Source organism: Meira miltonrushii (assembly GCF_003144205.1).
Source record: "Meira miltonrushii strain MCA 3882 unplaced genomic scaffold FA14scaffold_9, whole genome shotgun sequence".
In the NCBI taxonomy this organism is placed as follows: Eukaryota; Fungi; Basidiomycota; class Exobasidiomycetes; order Exobasidiales; family Brachybasidiaceae; genus Meira; species Meira miltonrushii.
The window spans coordinates 38,073-57,624 of NW_020289951.1; the positions used below are offsets into that span (position 1 = coordinate 38,073).

At 42.2% G+C, this 19,552-nt stretch overlaps 6 protein-coding genes across 6 annotated transcripts; 5 read left to right on the top strand and 1 right to left on the bottom strand.

Moving 5' to 3' along the window:
- The first annotated feature begins 236 nt into the window (after positions 1–236).
- On the top strand, positions 237–1,214 carry FA14DRAFT_162773 (uncharacterized protein). The gene has a single exon (XM_025499755.1). The coding sequence runs from the start codon at positions 686–688 to the stop codon at positions 929–931; it is 246 nt and encodes an 81-aa protein (XP_025351659.1). The 5' UTR covers positions 237–685; the 3' UTR covers positions 932–1,214.
- Positions 1,156–2,523, top strand: FA14DRAFT_96448 (uncharacterized protein). Its single transcript, XM_025503129.1, has 2 exons — positions 1,156–2,200; positions 2,259–2,523. The coding sequence occupies exons 1-2, from the start codon at positions 1,379–1,381 to the stop codon at positions 2,415–2,417; spliced, it is 981 nt and encodes a 326-aa protein (XP_025351660.1). The 5' UTR covers positions 1,156–1,378; the 3' UTR covers positions 2,418–2,523.
- A 3,666-nt stretch (positions 2,524–6,189) lies between these two features.
- On the top strand, positions 6,190–7,331 carry FA14DRAFT_96556 (uncharacterized protein). Its single transcript, XM_025503131.1, has 4 exons — positions 6,190–6,343; positions 6,444–6,571; positions 6,804–6,929; positions 7,003–7,331. Exons 1-4 carry the CDS (start codon positions 6,301–6,303, stop codon positions 7,084–7,086), a joined length of 381 nt encoding a protein of 126 aa, XP_025351661.1. The 5' UTR covers positions 6,190–6,300; the 3' UTR covers positions 7,087–7,331.
- A 1,881-nt stretch (positions 7,332–9,212) lies between these two features.
- On the bottom strand, positions 9,213–9,838 carry FA14DRAFT_96576 (uncharacterized protein). The gene is made up of 2 exons (XM_025503132.1): positions 9,686–9,838; positions 9,213–9,579 (listed from the first exon to the last, which is right to left on the bottom strand). Exon 2 carries the CDS (start codon positions 9,545–9,547, stop codon positions 9,257–9,259), a length of 291 nt encoding a protein of 96 aa, XP_025351662.1. The 5' UTR covers positions 9,548–9,579; positions 9,686–9,838; the 3' UTR covers positions 9,213–9,256.
- A 1,458-nt stretch (positions 9,839–11,296) lies between these two features.
- On the top strand, positions 11,297–13,513 carry FA14DRAFT_182786 (uncharacterized protein; the record flags this gene model as incomplete). The annotated part of the gene is made up of 2 exons (XM_025501249.1): positions 11,297–12,871; positions 13,295–13,513. 2 exons carry the CDS (start codon positions 11,297–11,299, stop codon positions 13,511–13,513), a joined length of 1,794 nt encoding a protein of 597 aa, XP_025351663.1.
- A 4,008-nt stretch (positions 13,514–17,521) lies between these two features.
- On the top strand, positions 17,522–18,779 carry FA14DRAFT_166151 (arsenical-resistance protein; the record flags this gene model as incomplete). Its single annotated transcript, XM_025500006.1, has 4 exons — positions 17,522–17,848; positions 17,941–18,533; positions 18,570–18,672; positions 18,729–18,779. 4 exons carry the CDS (start codon positions 17,522–17,524, stop codon positions 18,777–18,779), a joined length of 1,074 nt encoding a protein of 357 aa, XP_025351664.1.
- Positions 18,780–19,552: the final 773 nt, after the last annotated feature.

Here is a 19,552-nt window from a genome sequence, read left to right on the forward strand (position 1 = left end):
TTGCAGTCAAATTACTGAAGGTGTTGCCAAAGTATGTGCAAATCTGCTCATCATGATTGTGGATGGCCCGATATGCTATTCAGCTCAATTGATTCATCGTCGTCATCTGACATGCACAAAGCCACTCACGTTGCAGCATGGCACTACCTCATCTATTGTGTGGAACTCGCAGCCGCAGTTGCAATTAAAAGGTCTGATGCAAATCATACACGAATGTCCAGCTATTAATTTTTCATTGTTTATCTAATTAAAGGGAGTGGCTGTGATATCGATCTTTCATTAGGTCACGTTCCGCTTAGAAGAGTTAGAAGGACAAAAATGGCACTAAGATTCCCATTGGATTCAAAAGACTGACCGAATCGAAATTGTCATAACTGAGGTGATGCTTTTGTAAATGCACGCTCTGCACCTTTCGAATGACAAAGCAGCAAAACTGGCAGAACGCATCAAGTCGCACAGCAACGCTCGGGTATGCGGTCCACAAATAGCAGCATACCCTCCACTTTCAATTTTATCACAGAGAAACGGTGATAGTACAATCAATTGGAGGCAATAGTACGGAAAGAAATTGATACTAATACAGTGTAGAATTACTATCTCTTAGAAAGAAAATTGTAAGTAAAAGGTGGTTTGTTGTTAATAGGGAACGCGTAGGAGTGCAGCGTTACTGCCTTGGAAATTCTAAATGCGTCCGGCCTCATTATTTGACTTTGTTTCTCGGTTCTTATTCGTATTCTGTGCATTTAGAGATCTATTGAACGGCAAATCACTTTGTCCGTCTTCCACATCGTTGTCTTTTCTGTCGCGAATTCCATCACGTATGGGCCATATCAACAAACGATTGTATGGTCTTCATGCTCTGCGCCCTGTACTTGCGTTCTACAGTGAAGCATTGCGTGATTTTGATGTCGATTCCGAATTTCTGCTGTAGCAGGGGTTTTGTCTGACGTTTATAAGTGTATAGTTGTCGCTAAAGATACGAAGTGAACAATTCTCCGGGATGCAGGAGATTTGCGAAACATCTTGCTGTAACGTGGGGTGCTGGTTGTGAGATGTATGTATAGCAGGATCTATTTGTGTCCTATGGAATATCGCGGAAGATGCATGATCGGTATTGCTTGGAGTGCGTTACAATAAGCGTAAGGAAGAGTCTGACATGCTGCAGATGCTGCCGATTAAAATGACCTTTTGGACGGAGATAAGAACTAGGACAACAGGCAATTTCGACGACGTTTATCAGGATCGTACGCGCCAATGAGGTCAAATAATATTCAGAGCCGCTCCGAATTCCGCGTAGCATAAGCGCACTTGCGACATTGCACGATGCTTAGTTGCTTTCAGATGATTTCTAGTTTCGCTTCCATCTCATAATTACTGCATGCCCCGATCAAATCCTTCACACGTTTCTTATAGCTCTGCAGCGAGCGTGAGCTTCAGAGTTCATTCTCTTCAACAAGCTAGCATCACCTTTCAAAGCTATGACGATGAATGTCCTGGAGAAATTCTCGCCCTGCGAACTAACCTTTCGAGATGGCCTTCTGCCTTGAGAGTGTGTACGCACTTTGACGAGATAGAGCAAGTTGCCATAAGCACAGCCGGTGGAGACTCTACACAAATATGCTCAGCCGTTGCTAGAGCTAGACAAATCACAGATCGATCCTTAGACCGCTGTTCACTTCAACATGAGCGCGTTTGGATGCGCTCTGTAAATGAGAGAGTGCTACATGATCTAATTCATGCTGTATCATCTGATGAGCTTTCAAGCACCGAAGATTACCTGTGGACCGAGGGGAGGCATCTCATGGGCCCAAATGCAGAGAGTCTACATGATCCAAAGCCAGATTTTGCCTTTGGCCTTGCAGCAGTCATCGAGCACAAAACTGGTTATAACAATACGGATTGCCTAGATTGGGACTTAATGAACCTTATGAAGCTCTCTTCTTCTTATAGGATTACTTTCAGTCCCTCCCAAATGCAAGACATCATCTACCCTGCGTTCGTTTATGAGGCAAAGTCGGACAAAAATCCCATCGTGTGGGCAGAGAACCAAGTAGCTGTAGGCGCGGCCCGAGCATTAGGGTTGCTGGACGAGCTTGCAGAGTTATCGGGAAAGCCATACATACCGTGTATTGTGGCTGCAACCTCGGCTGGTGCTCAGTGGCAGTTTCATCTTGCTTATCGCACCGGCGATTCTCGTATCGTGAGTATCTGTCCACTTTACTTTTGTTTGCTAGCTTTCATACTGATATCTGGACGAGAAGTTTCTACTACCTATGCTCGATAAACCACTTTGGATCCGCAATCACATGGAGCGAGTTATGTTGTTGACCGTCATAACACGCATCAAGAGATGGATAATGGAGAATTTTCAGCATGACGTGAAAGAGCGACTTACCGCTCTGCGCTCCGACCTGTAGAACAGATCATCGGATGGGCACTGGAAGAAGATGCATTGATTCTTCGTGCGCTAGCATGATCTCTCTTCCTGAATCATATAGGATTTGTGGACAATAGGGCCCTCACACATTGCAAGAATGTACCGTTTCTGAGACGGCTGACGTTTGAAATGAGGTCGAGAATATTCAAACCAAAATAGACGCTGCTTACTACGATTGCTACTCGATCACATCTATATAGGTGTGTATACCAGAGGCAAGAGTGGCGCTACAGCTTTGTTCATTGAAAATCCGAAGTAGAAGATATTGTAGGCTATCCAGGTCTGCCAAAACTCTCTTGATCTTGCCTTTACCTCTTCAAAGGTGGAGAAGAGATCAACGTCGATCTTGTCAGAGTCTGAAGTCATTATTGATGAATAGCGACGAAATGCAAAGCTGAAAACTACATATTGCAACCCATTTTTGACATCTTCAGAGAATTTGCGTGAATTCCTGCTGCAATTGGATGAGCTTCTGTGAAGCTTCGCCAGCTCGCTTGTCGAATTTCAAATTAAGCCTCAACAAATACATCGAATTGAAATTTGCATCAATTAAGTTGTTAACTCAGGAAGTTGCATGACCTGCAAGTCTGACGAAAGATGCAACCACGGTAGAATTTCAAGCACTGCGTTGTGCATAAAATCATCAATGAATACGTGAAGGCAAAATTACAAATTTTTCTATGAATTTTCATTCCAAGATTAATCAGTCATTCACCTGCTACGCCCCACCTATCGACACTACCACGAGGCTTGGAAATACCACGTCCAAATTGCTCCAAACTTTCATCATTATAATGATAATAATGTTATCGAATGATGAAAAAGAAACGATACAGTGGACAATTGCCGAGTCATGGCAAATGGAAGACTTGATCGTGTGCCACAGAGTATGCTATCGACTCCCGCATGATTTTCAATCAAACTTCTTCCTTAAATAGATCAGATTGCATTGTCCATGATATTAAAATTTATATTATCAAGACTCACAATTATACGGAAGAGCAGCTCTGACAAGAAGTAATAGCTGCTCATGACTGTTATGGTGTTTTTGAGTTTACTGTTCACGGTATTCTCCCTATAGATGAAATTACATGGGAAGAAATGTATTTTTTGCGGCTAAATCATGAATTTCACTTGATTGTCAGATACTTAGTAGAACAAAATGGCGGAGACGTCGACAAAAAAAGCCACAAGTAAGCTAAGTCTACACATAGCAAACTACCGGCACCTTTTTCGTAAGTGGACGTAGATGGTAACGTATATCTCAAGAAAGTCAAGCTTAATTGGAAGTATGGTTTTATAAAGCTTACTTCATCCGCCCTCAATACAGCTATTCCGTGAAGCGACGAAAATAAGAAGATCGAAGAATTTTGCAGGTGCAGAAATTAGCCCCTCAAAAGTATCTTTTGCTTACTAGGATCGGAAAGTGGTGGCAGAAATGAAGCAACTTCACTTCCCACTAGATGCCGGTTTGATCAAAGAGATCTGCGCTTTCGCGACAGAGAAGAAAGTATGACGATTCTCATTCTTGACTCTAGATGCTGCAGCATTCGTTGCAGCAACAAAGGAAATTGCCAAAGGTTAAATTCACCTCAGATAAAAGCTGACCTTCTACTAGAATCGAAGACTGATTATCATAAGAAGGCTGAAAGCTGAATGAATTCAACAAAAGACTGTGTTCAGCTATTAGCGTGACCGTGCCAATCGTAGGTAGGATGAGCGCCTTTATCGACCATTTTCTGATAATTGAGTATTTTTACGCATCCCTGATAATCATTGAGTCTATCCATACGCCCTTCTAAAAGCATAATCTCGAGGAATTGGTTTGACGAAAAATAGTAACTCCTGAAGATACCAAATGCGCAGCATATTCTGCATCAGTAACTTCCAATTGCCCATTCTCTGCCCGTCCGTCTTTCTACTTCAGATCTCCAGAAAGGAACACATTTGCTTCTGTGGCTATACGAACGGCTTCATCACCAGTTGTCGACCAGTGATTCCGGAATGATGGTGTTTATATCTTGTGATATTACTCCAACTCTTATGCACGTTTGCTTCCGATTCTTACACAGTCCAGTTTTTTTCTTTCTTTTTTTTTTTTGGTTTCCTTTCTTTTGGCTCTATTTACGCACGATTTAGTGTGTTTGATCCGATCTAATGCTTTTTTCAGCATTGTGACATGTGCATGCATATCAATGAAATCTGGAGCGGCTGGTTGTTTGCCGTGTAAATCATGTATTTGCACACCTTCCAACATAGCAGCCTCCTTTGTCGATCTCTCATTTCCCTTTCCAATCAGTGTATCCTCTTTTGCCAGAATTGATGCTGAAATAGAATTGTTCAGGAATGCACCCTTACCTTCAGCTCTTAGACTGATCAACAACAAGTCAGAAATTGTCCGATGCTAACCTTCCTTGCGGATAGTACCAGGGAGCTAAATGCGTGTCTACGTATTACGCGAGATCGGCTCTCTTGTGGCTCGTTAGATCTACAAGAGCATCTGCGCGAGTCCAATTTCTAATACGAGAAAGTGAGAATAGACTTTTCCTCGCTAAATGACTGACAGAGATTAGCGCGAAATTTGATCTTACAATATGTAGCAGCTTGACACGGTGACACGATGTGACCGATCAACAATGTGATACCAGCTCTTTCCATACCGATCGAGCGATATACAAAGATCGTCTAAGATAAGGTAGCTTACAGATGTTGCGTACAGTCACCCTTTGATCGTACCCGAATGAGCCCACAATGCGATCTTTAAGCAAAGGGAAAGAAGAATCCCATAGTATCTTCATCCATTCTTACAAAGTCTCCAGACTAACCTCAAATCTTGTGACGAGAACGACAAGGACTGATACGATTCGCTCGAGTGAAAAGACAGGATTCTTCTCTCGCTAGAGGCAGGGTTTCGGCTAGAATACACTGAATCAGCTAGTACCAAGGTCGTGACGACATCTTTGCATTTATGTTCTCGCCTGTGCTCTTCGTGATCCTGTTTATTTAACATCGCTGTACACACTTCTCGCGCACAATTTTGACGGGCTTTCGCATTGGCATGAGTGACTTGAAGTCTGTGTGAAAAGGAAGCGATCGATACTACACAGGAAGCCACGGGTGCGGCATCTTAGACGAATCGACGATCCTGTCTTTCACATCACCAATCGAGCATACCGAGTATACATTTGCTAGACTGTACGCCTCACGAAATCTCTCTTACCGCTCGAATGAAATACAAAGGAATGGTAAGATGTTGCTGCGAGACATCTTGAGCACGGCTTGATAATAGTTCACCCCACCACGATTCCGGCCTTGTCGCGAAAGTACGCGCATGTACTTCATAATTATTCAATGCAAATCCTTCTCAGATGGACTATCTGCTGCCCGACTTGTTGAAAGCGCGTAAGTGTGAGATCTTTTTGATCTCAGGCAAAAGTGAAACGCGGGCCAGATGAGCGATGCAACCTAGAGCTCAGCAATTGCCCGTCTGCTATGGAATTAAATTCTCCAAATTTGCTGTAAAACACGTGGCTACACCTTCAGGGGCGCCTCAACAGAGCTATACAAAGAAAGGAGAAAAGCTACTGTATACCTGGCGAATCAATATCATAAGTCAAGGCTTCCTTCTACATCGCCTTTGAGAGGATTAGCGAAAAAGACGGCGAACGCGAAACAGTCTCGATACTCTTTTACGCCTGCTATTTGGCCTCAGAAGGATATCATTGAAATCTTTGACCAGAGTGGCGATCGAATCGTCGGCTTTTCGGTAAAGTTCCTTTAGCGCGGCGGGGTATTGAGTTGGGCATATATCACATATTGCGTCCAATCGAGCATCTTAGAGGGGGGTGTGCTCTTGAACGAGAATGAAGCTAGTGTTGATCATAGTCAAATACCAACAGCTGCAAGGTATCGTTTCGTCAAAGACGGTAGGTGGATTCAATTCGATTCCTACTTAAGTTGTCGGTGTACCTTCTAACGTCTAGCAAACATCTCTCATGTTCTACAGATAGGCTGCAGGAGTCTTGCACACCGGTCGTAGGGCCAAAGTTGCATCACAAGCACAGAGGTCCAGTGCAAGACTCAAATTCTGACACAATGAGCGCATCCTCTGTTACAGAATGTAGCAGGAATCAGGTAAGGATCTGCGACTTCTAAGCGATACAAGTAGAGAGTAGTCACCTAACTTCTATTCTACACTGCTAGTCGGCATTCTGAAGTAGACTCCTAATTCGCGATGGCTGGCGTGTCGTCTCGGACGAAGCCAACACTGTTGCAGCTCACATTTTGCCTCAAAGTCGACCCGAGGTGAGCATTGCCCAACATAAATTTAATTGAATCAAATTTGCTGACACACGGAGATTCACAGTATTACGAGGAGATTCTAGGATACAGACCCAGCTCTCTGCATGAGGTGGGCTTTGGAATGCTGCTGTTAGGATCGCTGCACCATTCTTTCGACCATGCAGAATGGTCTCTCTTCCCCGATCCTAAAGTAAGTCTTCTTCGGTACTGTTTCTCTTCCTTCTTACTCTGATCCACAATACCCATGACACAAGGGATGAAAGGAGACTACATCGTGCATGTATTCTACAACACAAGTTTACGCCAGTATCATGGGAAAAATATTCACAAAACGCGCTTTCGGATAAAGGACGATCTCGAACTTTCCCGAGATGATTTTCTAAGGTTTCACTACAAGCAATGTATCCTCAAACACATTCGGGGTTATTCGCACTTTTCTTCGTTGGGCTAAGATCCTCATCTAGACAGAACGAGAATTTGGAATTGACATTGATTCTACACTGCATCCCGCTTCTGAGGCACAGTACCTCAACGATCCAAGGCGGTACTCAAGAAGTAATGTGGCGATGATTGGACTGAATTTCCGGTGTAAGGTCGTGGAGGTACATCAAGCACGTCGAAAGACTTGAAAGGGGAAAGAAGAGCAGTCATGGACAATGGACAAGCAGTCCAAGCAGAGCAGAGGAAGAAAGAGAAGAAGTCATCCAACTAACGCTAGATGAGGATTGAATATGAGCTTGTTCTCACAATGTCGGAAGGTCATGCCACACCTTCAGGCTCACTGAATTGATCCGTTATGGCTCTCGATTATACTCTACTGCACAAAAATTATAATGCATGATGACAAGGGTGGCCTTTTTAATAAGCAAGCGCGCACATCCTGTCAGAGATTGCAGAGACTCATCAACCGCAAGCATACGACTGGTCGCCTTAGCGATACAAAGTAGGTCCCGGCTCGCTCCGAAGGCTTGGAAATTCAGGGGCGGAGATCTGTCATACCAACGTGGCCTACATCACGAAAGCCTTCCATTTCATTGGCTCCACTGAAACAAAAAGAGGTGCCGTAGATTCTTTCCGGCTATGACCAATTATTCAAGAAAAATGCCCATATAGCGATGGTTGGCCACTAAACACGCATTGGTGCGGGATCAGGTATGGAAACAAGGTCACGCAATAAAGCAGGAGAGAGAATGGAACTAGAAAGCGAAAACGCGATGGCTTTGCGCAACCAGTCCAAATTGTTGCACAAGGTCAAATAAAAAGTAAGTCATCCTATTGTCCCAAATCTATTATCAGAGGTTTAGGCTTTTCGCTGAGCTGATGCTGATCGTGATTTGCATACACCCTTCTCACAGTGTTCCGCTTTTCACTTTCCTCCGAAAGGAGGTAAGAACCAATAAATTTTTGATCGTTCATTGTATCGGTTTCAGGAACACAGTGCCTGCTACTTCAATACCCAAGACCTTTCCGCGGGTGTTCTCGATTGTGATCTTATTCTTTTTTATCTTCATTTTTGCGCAAGGGTGATTGTTTTAGTATCCTTAATCTTGAATCCGCAGATATCTTTGGCCAACAGAATTGCATTTAACCTAAGATTCAGGAGATAGGATTTTCACCTTAGTTAGAAATGATTACCTTTGGGATCGTAAGTCTGTAATATTGATGAAATTAAATTAAATATAGTTGAATTTAGACATTTGACCCTCTAAGCCATGGACTTTATCAGATAAGGATTGGTCTTCCCCATTACTGACCGTTCGCGTCGAATATTGATCAAACTTTATCTCATCACGTTGCACTATATCGATCTTTGACTCATTGTGAGCAAATAAAGTCCATTCGATATGATTATTCCTGTACAAAGATCCTAGTGATAATGCATCTTCTGGTAGCTAGCTCTTCATGCTTGAGAACTACAGTAGACCTGAAGCCATGAATCTCAAGCTGCTCAAAATAAATAGGCTATTTTCATCAATATCAATATCATTAGGACCTGTTGCATTGATGCTGACTATCGTTGGACCGCTGTGGTCGAATTTATCGATACAATGAAACGTTTGGGCATTTTAGCGTATACAATTCGATAAATCATCCATACTACCACGGAAGGTTACGGGTCTAAGTATATTAATAAAACGACTGGCGGATTCGATGATAAAGCTGATAGTCACTACACGATAAAAAATAGCAATCTTCAACGCTTATATACCTCTAACATCGAAGATATGATTCAGGATTACTTTCAAAACATTGTTTATGGTGAAAGGAGAACGACTCAAACCTCTCAACGTTTTACCTGCCTTTCCGGATCTCTCAGTTGTACGCATACTATAAGAAAAAGGGAAAACCCAACTAGCTTGCAGGCATTGTTCCTTTGGCGCTCGCGCTCACTGAATCAAAGGATGACTTTAGATTTGGCACTTGATTGACTTTTCGACAGCTAAGAGAAAAATATTCGTATATTGCTTCATTACTCATTCTTCAAATCCCATCACATATCTATTCGCGCCAATGACCTTATAAGGCTCGTTGAACAGTAAGTAGGTGTGTGGTCCTGTAACTTTCACTTTCAACAAGCGTGAGTGACCCAAGCGCGTCAGGTTCTAGACTCGTACATGTAGAAATGCAGTAGAAAATAAAGGGCCAATTAAGGTCCGCACTGGCTTCTAAGGATGCGATCGGTAAAATGCAGACTCTTTCTCCTGTCGACATGTGCACCTCTATCGACCTTGAATTGGGCCAGCTTGCCATAGACAGCGGGTAGTGTACAGGAACATTTTGATTCTCCGATGAGACTGAAAAATCCATATTGAGAGATCAATCAACACGATGCACTATCCCTATCCAGCGTGCATAGATGATGAATGTAAATGAGGAAAATAGATGCACACATCAAAATCGAGTCTGAACCTGCTCGCTGCAACACGCTAAAAATTCGTCACCCACACAAATTATGCGTACGTACTCGGGCTGCAACAAACTGCCTCTTATCAAAAAAAAAAAGGGATATTGGAGTAACAAGAGAAGCATTGAAGATCTCCTTAAATGCTTTTTATAAGAACTGATTTGCAGAATGTGCTGTAGGCAGACACCTACAAGACACCTTCTCTGAGAAAAATGAAGGTGAGCAGCTTTTGTTGGAACCTAGGCAGTACTTATCGAATCAAAGTTGCTTGAAGAATGCTCTTGTAATCCGGAGTTTGTGTGAAATGCATTATAGATACGAACGCCGCCGCAATAAAAGATGAAGATTTTCAATATACGTTCAACAGAAAAACCCCTTACTATTTTTCTTCTTTTGGCATTGAAATTTGATTTGTGCGGAAACCGAAACTTGCGTGTATTTGTCCCGTAAAAGTAGTGTTCTTTTGATAAGGTAACTCTAATCTAGAGATTTGCCATTTCATAGAAAATTCGCGTAAAGTACAAAAATGGCTATTGCCTTTGAAGACTGAGTCTAAGGAGCTAAAACCGCCTTGAACAACGCCACAAATTAGCAAAAAGGACTCAGTCATTCTCCGGCCTGTAAAAATTAGTGCTAGCATATTGCACGAAAAGCTACACTCTTCATATTTTCCCTACCTTAATAAAGACGTTGGACTCAGCTGCTTCGACAACTGAACTTCCTGTCAATGTATTTAAACAATTAGCTGCTGGCAAATTAGATACCGAAGCTTTCAGCGTCAGTGGATTAACAATAGTGAACTCAGGGGTCAATCGTAACATATTGTTGCATCTTCCAAAGAAAAAGGTGAAGAAACCATGATAAGTCAGGATGATCTTTCGTGGTTATCTCGGGACAGCTGTAATTTTCTATTCCTTTCAGCAGTGCTCACGCAAAAGGATCCGTCCCTCTTCCAGTGCATTCCATTCGTGCCCCGATTGCGACAGAACTAAATATGTCCATTCTTAAAGTTGCAATACACTAGAGCGCTCAAGTCAAGGCGATTTAATACGATTTTCCGCACATTTCTCTCTCGCAAAGTCATTGATAATGACCTCTTCATTACCAATAAGGCTCGACTTGCGCGATGTCAATTCGGTCTTAAGGATATACAAAATATCAAAGTTGTTCCAAAAGGGCGAGAAGATCGTCCGTGCGAAGCAGCTTGTGTCTTGCATAGAAGCATGTATTCATGTACAGCAGCGAAAAAGCTAAAATACCCTGGCTGTGGGGCGTAACTAGGCTCGGCGCTAAAGAGAATGAGAATCATGTGGTTTTTCATCAATATTTCACACACATCTTAGAATACAAACAGTTCATTCTCTCGCCTGTTGCAGACGTTCCTGAATTCCTCGTAGTTGAGAAGTTAGAGCTCCACTTTGCGCCATGTTATCCGCAACAAAAAGGGGGGTTTCCAAAACGCGCGCAGAATTAGTATCAGACGCATCAGTATGCAATGTTGCCCTTTAAGCCCTTAGCCCTCTCGGCATAGAATCTAGCCAATGGCGCGAGGTACCTTTGCGTCGATTTGTGCACTGGCTGTCACCTTTCCTTGACATTATTTTACAAACCTCATCACCTTCTTTACCTCCTCCTCCCTCATAATTAACAGAATGACGGTATCGATTACCCGAGAAATGTTTATCAGCGAAGAGAAACAAAGATTTCTTCAAGCTTTACCGACAGTGCTTGGTCTCTGTATGACAATGTACATGCCATTTGCTGCTCGTAAAAGTTTGAAAGTTTGGCGTGCATTACAGGTCTACGATGCTCAAGAACCTCCCAAGAACGGTTTTCTTGAAGAACCTCCCAAGAACGGTTTTCTTGGGGAAAAAAGAATGTCAAGATTGGAATTGTTCTCAATTGTTTTCTGGTGTTTTTCGCCAAGTATCTTACTTTTGATCGCGTTCATTCCCATTAAAGATGAAGCCAAATGGCCCATCTTTTCCGCTTTCCGTCTTTATATTCCCTTCATCTTTTTTGCCTATGTTCTTTCCTTTTCTTTATCCCACTTGTTCGCTCCTCTTATCTTGCCGATTCAGCGTGTTGGACGTAGATTGGACCCAAAATTGGACAAAAAGACAAAACAAAAGAGCCCGGCAAACGTGACGATCACAAGAGACAGTACGAGACGCAATCCTTTGGCTATTTTTTTCGTTTTGCTGAACATCATAATTTCTGCCACTACTGCTTATTTTTTTGCACATTCTACGGATTCGATCTTGATCGTTATTGTGATCGCGTTCGTAAGAGCATTTGTGTACTCTCGAAGTTTGATCTTACCCGCGACATTTGGACACAACGTGTCTTTACGATCTCACGTCAAGTATCTTGTAGTGATCTTAATCGCTACTATCTCATTCGTTGCAATTGTGATTGCCATCGTAAACTCTGTTGACTATCTAACGTCGTCGTCAATGAAATCTCCTGAAAAAGCTAAAGAAAAGGAAAAAGATTTGGACAATCGCGATCTGATTATCGGTCAAATGATCTGCTTACTTTACTCGTCAATTTGGCCTTTGCACATGAGTTTGCCTGCTTTTTTGATGACCTTAGCTTATCGATTCGATGTTGCAAACGAAGGCTTAAGTGAAGTTTCGGATGAGCAAAAGAAACAAGCAATTCGTGAATCAAAAGAAATGGCAAAACATTGTATGTCACTCAAACACCCCGATCATCCTTTTGACAATGTTGGACGTGTACCAATCTTGCTGGTCTCAATCGCACTACGCCTTTCCGAAGAAGAGCCAAAATGCGCATTGCCAACCTTTACTGCAACCATGAAAGCAATGATCTCCGTCCAGCTTGCAAGCCTGTTCATCATTTGGGGATTTTTACCTTCATGGTTCAATGTACCTTATTTCGTTCGTTCGAAAGAAGCTCTGCTCTTATTCCCTTTGCCGTATTCATTCAATTTTGGCATTCTTTTTGCCTATTTTGCCATTGCACCGGTTATGCTCTTTTCTGTCGGGTATCACGCCAAACAAAGAGGTCAAACGTTCGGAGCCGGTTTACGCGCCCTTTGGACATACGAAGAGAAATGGCAAGCAAATTATCTCCAAACTAAGATCGATCATCAGATACATCTCATGGATACACGTGAAGAACTTGAAGGCAAAGAAGGAGAAGAGGAAACATTACTCGCTGATCACCTCAGAGATGACTTGGATGACAGACAATCCACAATTGTTTAAGCAACGAATTCGCTAGTTCTTCTCAACACGACTGTACAAACACATCAAATAGTTTGCTCAGTACACTTTTGCTTCTCTTATCGTGTTGCAATATATCAGAACCTTGAGGACATCGTACTACTTGTGCACCGCGTTTGAGCGTGGCGAAATGTTTGGCACTAAGCCAAGATGCTTCTTATCTGCACTTATATGTGACCTGCAAAACCTCATGAAGTCGTACTGCTTTGACCATAATACCTTCAAAATTTTCCAAATGATATTCAACGAGCCCTGGCATGATAAGCATAGAGCCAGAATCTTGCGACAATACGAATCTTTCTTGCTTCTGCCATTCTAGCCTTGGCACGTCTTATGGGGGAAAGAGTCTAGACATTGATAGAGACAAGCCAGGTATAGTATTTCTCTTTAGAAATATAGGAAGTCACAAGAGCAGCAGTACGCATTCAACAGCGTCGTCAATTGCAGTCAGAAGGTATGCGAGATACTTGCATTTCCTTCAATACGTACTGGATTCATCATCTTCATAATCTGTTTGATTTGCTCATCCAGTATTCAGCACAACAACAACAACAACAACAACAACAACAACAACAACAACAACAACAACAACAACAACAACAACAACAACAGCTATAACAGCTATAACAGCTATAACAGTGATTTTAAGAGAATCAAAAGCAATCTAAATGATATGGGAAAGTGCGACTTCCTTCCATCTGTTTCCATCTGTAAATCACGCAAGAATACATTTATTGCAACATAAATCATTGAATGGGAAATTTCTTTCAGTCAGATGTTGTGCAAATCTTGAATAAAATTCCTATTCCTCTTTCATCAAGCTTATATCGGCTTTAATTAGATTTGTGTTTGAGAAAGTACTTTTCTTGATGCTGTGTAGCAGGATGGGTATCTGAAGATGTCTCACAAAGTCCGCCTGAGATTGGCGCAGTATAAGAAGTACCAAGCGCTACTTGTGAGAATGAGGCAGTCCCTTTTGGGCACATCGTAGGCAAAGTAGGAGATGGGCCTCGACGTTGTCGATGTGAATAAGAATACGAGGAAACCGATTGTTCTCGACGAGAAGCCTTGCAAAAGCTGCTTGATCGAGCATGGATGTCCTCGTTGAGTGAATCGGTCGTACAAATGATGTACATCCAATGCAAAATGATCAGCCGAACAAATATCGCTTTCGGCTAGAACATCAATCTCACGATGCAAGTGCGAAGTCAAAGTTGCAATATCACCGCCACGAACCGAAGGTAGGAGGCGGGGTCCTGCTGCTGATGTTTTAAATTGAAGACTTTCAATACGCTTGCGTACTCTCATCATCACAGACCACAATTGATCGGAAAAATCCATGTTATTCGAAGAAATTTATGCCGTCCCATACGAATTTGTCGATGATTGAAATTGCGATACGTGCCGAGAAGCTGCGCGCAGAAAGGAAGAAGAGGACACAGAAGAAGGGTTGTTCGTGTTATACATATTCGAGTCGATCCTGGTCGTAACAGGACTATTCGGAAATTGAAGTGATGTATTGTTGGCATATGTAGGACAGTCCAATGCTGAAATCCGTGCCCTGGAATAAATGTTGAACGAATGTGTGGCAGATCCCATTGATCAGGAGAGATACGCTGGCGAAGAACTACGTTCTTTGTTTGGCACAAAATACGATTTGTCACGCGAATGTAAGATTTCTTGTTTTTTTTTTTTTTTTTGGGAAACCAAAACGGTCGATCACAAGCGCCGTGATCAGACAGTGCACGTCCGTCTATGTGGTGCGGATCTACTTGTCCGTTCATACCAGGTCTCCGGCCTGTCCGTCCCCTTCTCTTCTTCCGATCGGAAAGCGGGGAGGCCCATCACGATACGCCCACATTTCGGATGGCTCTCCGCGCAATCCCTGATCGAGACTTAGATAACTTCCGCTTGATCAATCATCTGTCCTTGTTCTTTGGTCCTTGAGTCAACGTCCAATATACGCTTATCGATTGTTGTTGAAGGTGTATACCGAGAATTAAGGCCTTTAAGATGCGCATTCAAATCTGGAAGCATGATTGTCAGTGGATTTAGCTGGCTTTCCCTTTTTTTTCAAGGGGCCGTCGGCACAGGTGTTGTCATTAAGGGGTAGTAATCAAAACTGAGATACGTCCCAGATGGCAGTGTTCATCGAATCTATCGAATCGAAAGCATTTTTTCCCTGCTTGTTCTAGAAAAAAAGACTTTCATAGATCAGCAAAATAAAATAAAATGAACTCTGTCATCCATAAAAGCAGTTGTAATATCTTGCGTTCCAGTTGCTTTTGATGATAACTGAATTGCAAAAGCTAACCATCGATGAGCTCGAAGTATTGAGTCGCGATTGTATTTTCTTCGAAAATTTTGTCACAGTATAGAAAAGTTTGCCTAGTAAGACGTTTCCGCAAAGCTTGTTCAATCTCTGAGAAAAGATGATTGCGTCAACGAAAGCCGCCGAAGAAGCAGAAATTTCGCAGTTCAATTCAAACCTTTCCAACTACACTCTTATGTCGTTACAGGCAGGTGTACCTTGTAGCGATGCAAGAAGCTCTGATACGAGCATTGAATACGACCCGAATGTCCCACATTTGAGGAAGCGAAGTTGACCAGAAATCTCGTTTTGGTTGTAACTTTGAGAAGTGAATAGACGGATTCTTTTGACCTTTTACGAAAATACGAAGTCTTCGATGCTTTCGCCAAATCGAATGATTAGCATTGCACATCTATTGACTTCTCTTCCAATGGGCCATATCGTATAATGATATGAAGAGGACTATCACTTTGACAAGTTGTATGAGGTATGCTCGCACAGCAAGCTGCATCAAAAATTGAGGCTTATCTCGTTTGGACTAGCAAAACACTGAGGCAGCGCCAGATGACTTGTGAGTGTCTGGATATGTCAGGATTGGGGGCCTCAAGGATGTGATAGCATTTCTAAAGCAGCAAACACACTGTCATTTGAGGGCATGACCAAGATACAGTGCAGGGTTTGATCCAGCTCAGATCGGTTATGTTGGCTGGGGTGAATTGTCTGCGTCAAAAATTGTTCTGTATAGGTTTGTAAGATCAGCCACAATTGCAATTCGTCATCCTATTTCATCGGTGTTCGATATCAAACACATTCGGGCTTTTAGAATAGTAGGCTAGGTTGATCTTGATCGATCAGGGAACCAAATCCTTTCAGATAAGATCACGACTCGCAGGAAGAATATATGCGCACGATGTATGATACTACTATCTTGCAACGCTGTCATACCGGCCTCCAAGAAATTATTTTATTGTATAGCAGGTACCTTTTCTATAACTTTCTAATGTTCGGAAAGTTGGGTGATGACTCGGCTTTGACGTCTTATTCGTGCGTATGCAATCTGTTTATTGGCCGAGAGGTTAACAAAGAAATAGAAAACTACGGCCGTATAACACGGAATTTGCCCATCATCTCAGGCAATATATTTTCTCTCCACATTGATTTTTATTCTAGCGCAAATCGGTGATCGGGAAATATACGTGGGACACCTAAAAAGTCGAATAGCCACTATTTTAGAACGTATCTTTGCGAACGCAAAAGGGTACGGCCTTCGATAATCAAAAACATGGGAACATTAATGATGTAAAAATAACACTATATAATAAATACTAGCTTTTGAAATATCTCTTCTGTTCGATTTCTTCTAGGGTACGGCATGTCGGAACCCTGCATCAAATCTTTGCATGATTGTCTGACATAGAAGCTATCACTTCCATCAATCAAATAAGGATACACAGATTAATGATATAAACTCTCTCGTACTATACACTCACTCGCTTTCTCGCCTCTATTACCACTTACAGAACTTGAGCCTCAATCGTTGTCCAAGAAGCTGATGTATCATTCAAGTTCTATCAAAAACGCAGTTGCTGTGACTCTACTTCCATTTTTACACATCCATACCGTTAAGTCGTTTCGACAATCTCATTTTCACAACGATGGAGTGATCTATGCGACTTTCGAATTTCATTCGACGTATTTGTCAGATTGTAATTTTACTCTATCATCTATCAAACATTCTCGCAATCGGAATCAGCATGATTTAAGGATGAAGCGGCGCAGGCTGCTCGAAATTGTATCACCGCTGGTTAGACGGAAAAATGAAATTAGAAGTATTTACACATTTCTGGCATCCCCATGCGCGTACTTTGAGCAAATATGCTTCCTGAGGGAACGCGGCATTTCAAATTCGTACACTGAACTGAACCTTAGCGATTCTGGGGCCGGAAAATTTGCGATGTGCTCTCTCAAATCGGCAGAAATTTGAAATTTTGCACGCTAGGTATAGCACAGAATTTCAAATTAGTTTTATTTGAAATCAGGAATACAGATGTCTGTCAGAACTATGTTTTGCATTTATTTTGGCCGATGCGGCTGTCTGCCCGAAGTTTTTTGATGTTTGTGTTCAGAATTTCAAATTAAGTTTTCCTTTTCCGTATGGATTCGAATGCGCTCGATAATTCTATCATGATGGATTGTGTATTTGAGGAATATTTTCTAACAGCTTGGGAAAGCTTAAATACGGCATGTTTTTGCAACTTGCTAGTTTTCTTGTCCCTTGAAATCAGCAATCCAGCGCTAGTAGCCTAACGTACACAATGGAATCAGGTAATGCGCGAGCTAAGAACCAGGATCATGAAAATGGCGAAGGTAAAACGTGTCAACAGATCGGTGGTGTGCCTTCCAGTGAAGAGATGAAAGAAGAGAACAATATTTCCAACCTAACAGCTAAAAATGTTTTGCAGGGATTGGGCTGGCTGGATCGATTTCTTTCAGTTTTTATTATTTTTGCAATGAGTCTGGGTGTTGTCATCGGTATTCTTGCGCCACGTGTCAGAAAACATTTGAACAAAGGGTATCTCAATGGCGTCTCAGCGCCTCTTGTCATTGGCCTGATCGTTATGATGTGGCCTATCTTAACGAAGGTGGGTTTTGTGAGGTGCTTTCTGCGAGGTACTTTGTGGTTACATGTATGCTGCCTGTCAATGGCTGAGCTCACATCTCATCCATTATTCAGGTGCCTTACGAGACATTCGGAACGACATTTAAGGATTCCAAAATTTGGTTGCAAATTTTTATGTCTTTATTGCTGAATTGGGTCCTAGGTCCTTTTTTGATGCTGGGAATAGCTTGGGCAACATTGCCAGACCTGGAAGAATATCGAATTGGCATCATTATGGTTGGCTTGGCACGCTGCATTGCTATGGTGATGATTTGGAACAAAAGCGCTCGCGGTGATTCGAATGTTTGCGCGATTTTAGTTATTTTAAATTCAGTACTGCAAATTGTCTTATATGCTCCTTACTGTATCTGGTTTATCAACGTGATATCCGGTTCTCGAGACTTTACACTGGACTATGCAAACACAGCAGTTTTGATTTACCTCGGCATACCTCTGACCGCCGGTTGTTTCACCCGTTTTATCTTCATTACCTTTGCGGTCCGCACTACCTTTGAGAAAAAATTTCTGCCATTTTTTGGTCCTCTCTCGCTTGTAGGCTTGCTCTACACTATAATCATCATCTTTGCTGAACAAGCAAGACATATATTGGACAATTTGGGGCCAACTTTTCGCACTTTTGTACCGTTAGTCTTGTATTTTGCAATCATGTGAAACGTCGCCTTATTTGCGGTATGGAATTTCAGTAGGCGTTATGGACACGTGAATTGGGACTATCAGATGGCTGTCGTTCAAGCGTTCACTGCTGGAAGCAACAACTTTGAGCTTGCCATTGCCGTATCCGTATCGGTCTATGGGCAGGATCCAATCAAGCACTCGCAGCAACTATTGGTCCACTGGTGGAGGTCCCTGTTTTATTAACTCTCTCGTGGATAGCTCTTTACGCGGGAAAATAGCTTCAATGGTCTCGAGGTGTTTGAGACATTACCAGCAATACGGCTGCGCGACCTATATCTTTGCCATCTTTTTCGACGTCATATGTATTTATATCGTCACTGTGTCATCACTTGCGCTTTCCTCGATAATGATGCAAAGTTGCTATTGCAAGCACTGTGAGAGTTGTTACTACTGCAGTTGTCTCCCGCCTCAAACTATAAGAGTGTGTGGTAGAGAAAGAGAATGGAGACGGAACGCAATCTGTTGTTTCAATAAGTATATACCGACACTTATAGAAGTTTTGATAGATCTTGCATTTTGCCTTGTTCGTTACAAATAAATCTACGCTTATCTATAATTTTTGAGAAAATACATTAAACATGGAAGGAGGAAGTCATCGTAGTATGCATTTTCTGATGAGTACTGTAGACGGCGTCAATCTCGATTAAGTACATGAAGAGGGTGTTTTTTCAAGATTGGCTCCAGGTTGATCCTTCAAACAAGTTCAACCTAGCCCGTATCTACCGATCTACAAGATGATGTTGTTTCAGAAATCGAGCTGCGTTGAAACGAGTTTGCATGGATGCAATGGATTTGTGCTTTTGGCACATGAAAGAAATTTTGTAAGCAATCGAAGATGCAAATGTGTATTTGCATCCAGTGACTAGTGCGGCGGATCAATGGAAATTTCATATTCCCTTCAGAGAGATTCGCCCTACAGCAACGCCAGTTGGAGAATTTGAAAACATAAAGAAAACTTCTGAACACCTATGCTCCTTCATCCATGTCACTG

Bases quoted from the DNA above. Each gene is read 5' to 3' on its own strand.
- FA14DRAFT_162773 (XM_025499755.1), top strand. From the start codon at position 686: ATGCGTCCGGCCTCATTATTTGACTTTGTTTCTCGGTTCTTATTCGTA.
- FA14DRAFT_96448 (XM_025503129.1), top strand. From the start codon at position 1,379: ATGCCCCGATCAAATCCTTCACACGTTTCTTATAGCTCTGCAGCGAGC. The intron at 2,201-2,258 runs GTGAGTATCTGT...TATCTGGACGAG, and splicing joins GCACCGGCGATTCTCGTATC to AAGTTTCTACTACCTATGCT.
- FA14DRAFT_96556 (XM_025503131.1), top strand. From the start codon at position 6,301: ATGAAGCTAGTGTTGATCATAGTCAAATACCAACAGCTGCAAG. The intron at 6,344-6,443 runs GTATCGTTTCGT...CATGTTCTACAG, and splicing joins CAAATACCAACAGCTGCAAG to ATAGGCTGCAGGAGTCTTGC. The intron at 6,930-7,002 runs GTAAGTCTTCTT...AAGGGATGAAAG, and splicing joins CTCTCTTCCCCGATCCTAAA to GAGACTACATCGTGCATGTA.
- FA14DRAFT_96576 (XM_025503132.1), bottom strand. From the start codon at position 9,547: ATGGATTTTTCAGTCTCATCGGAGAATCAAAATGTTCCTGTACACTAC.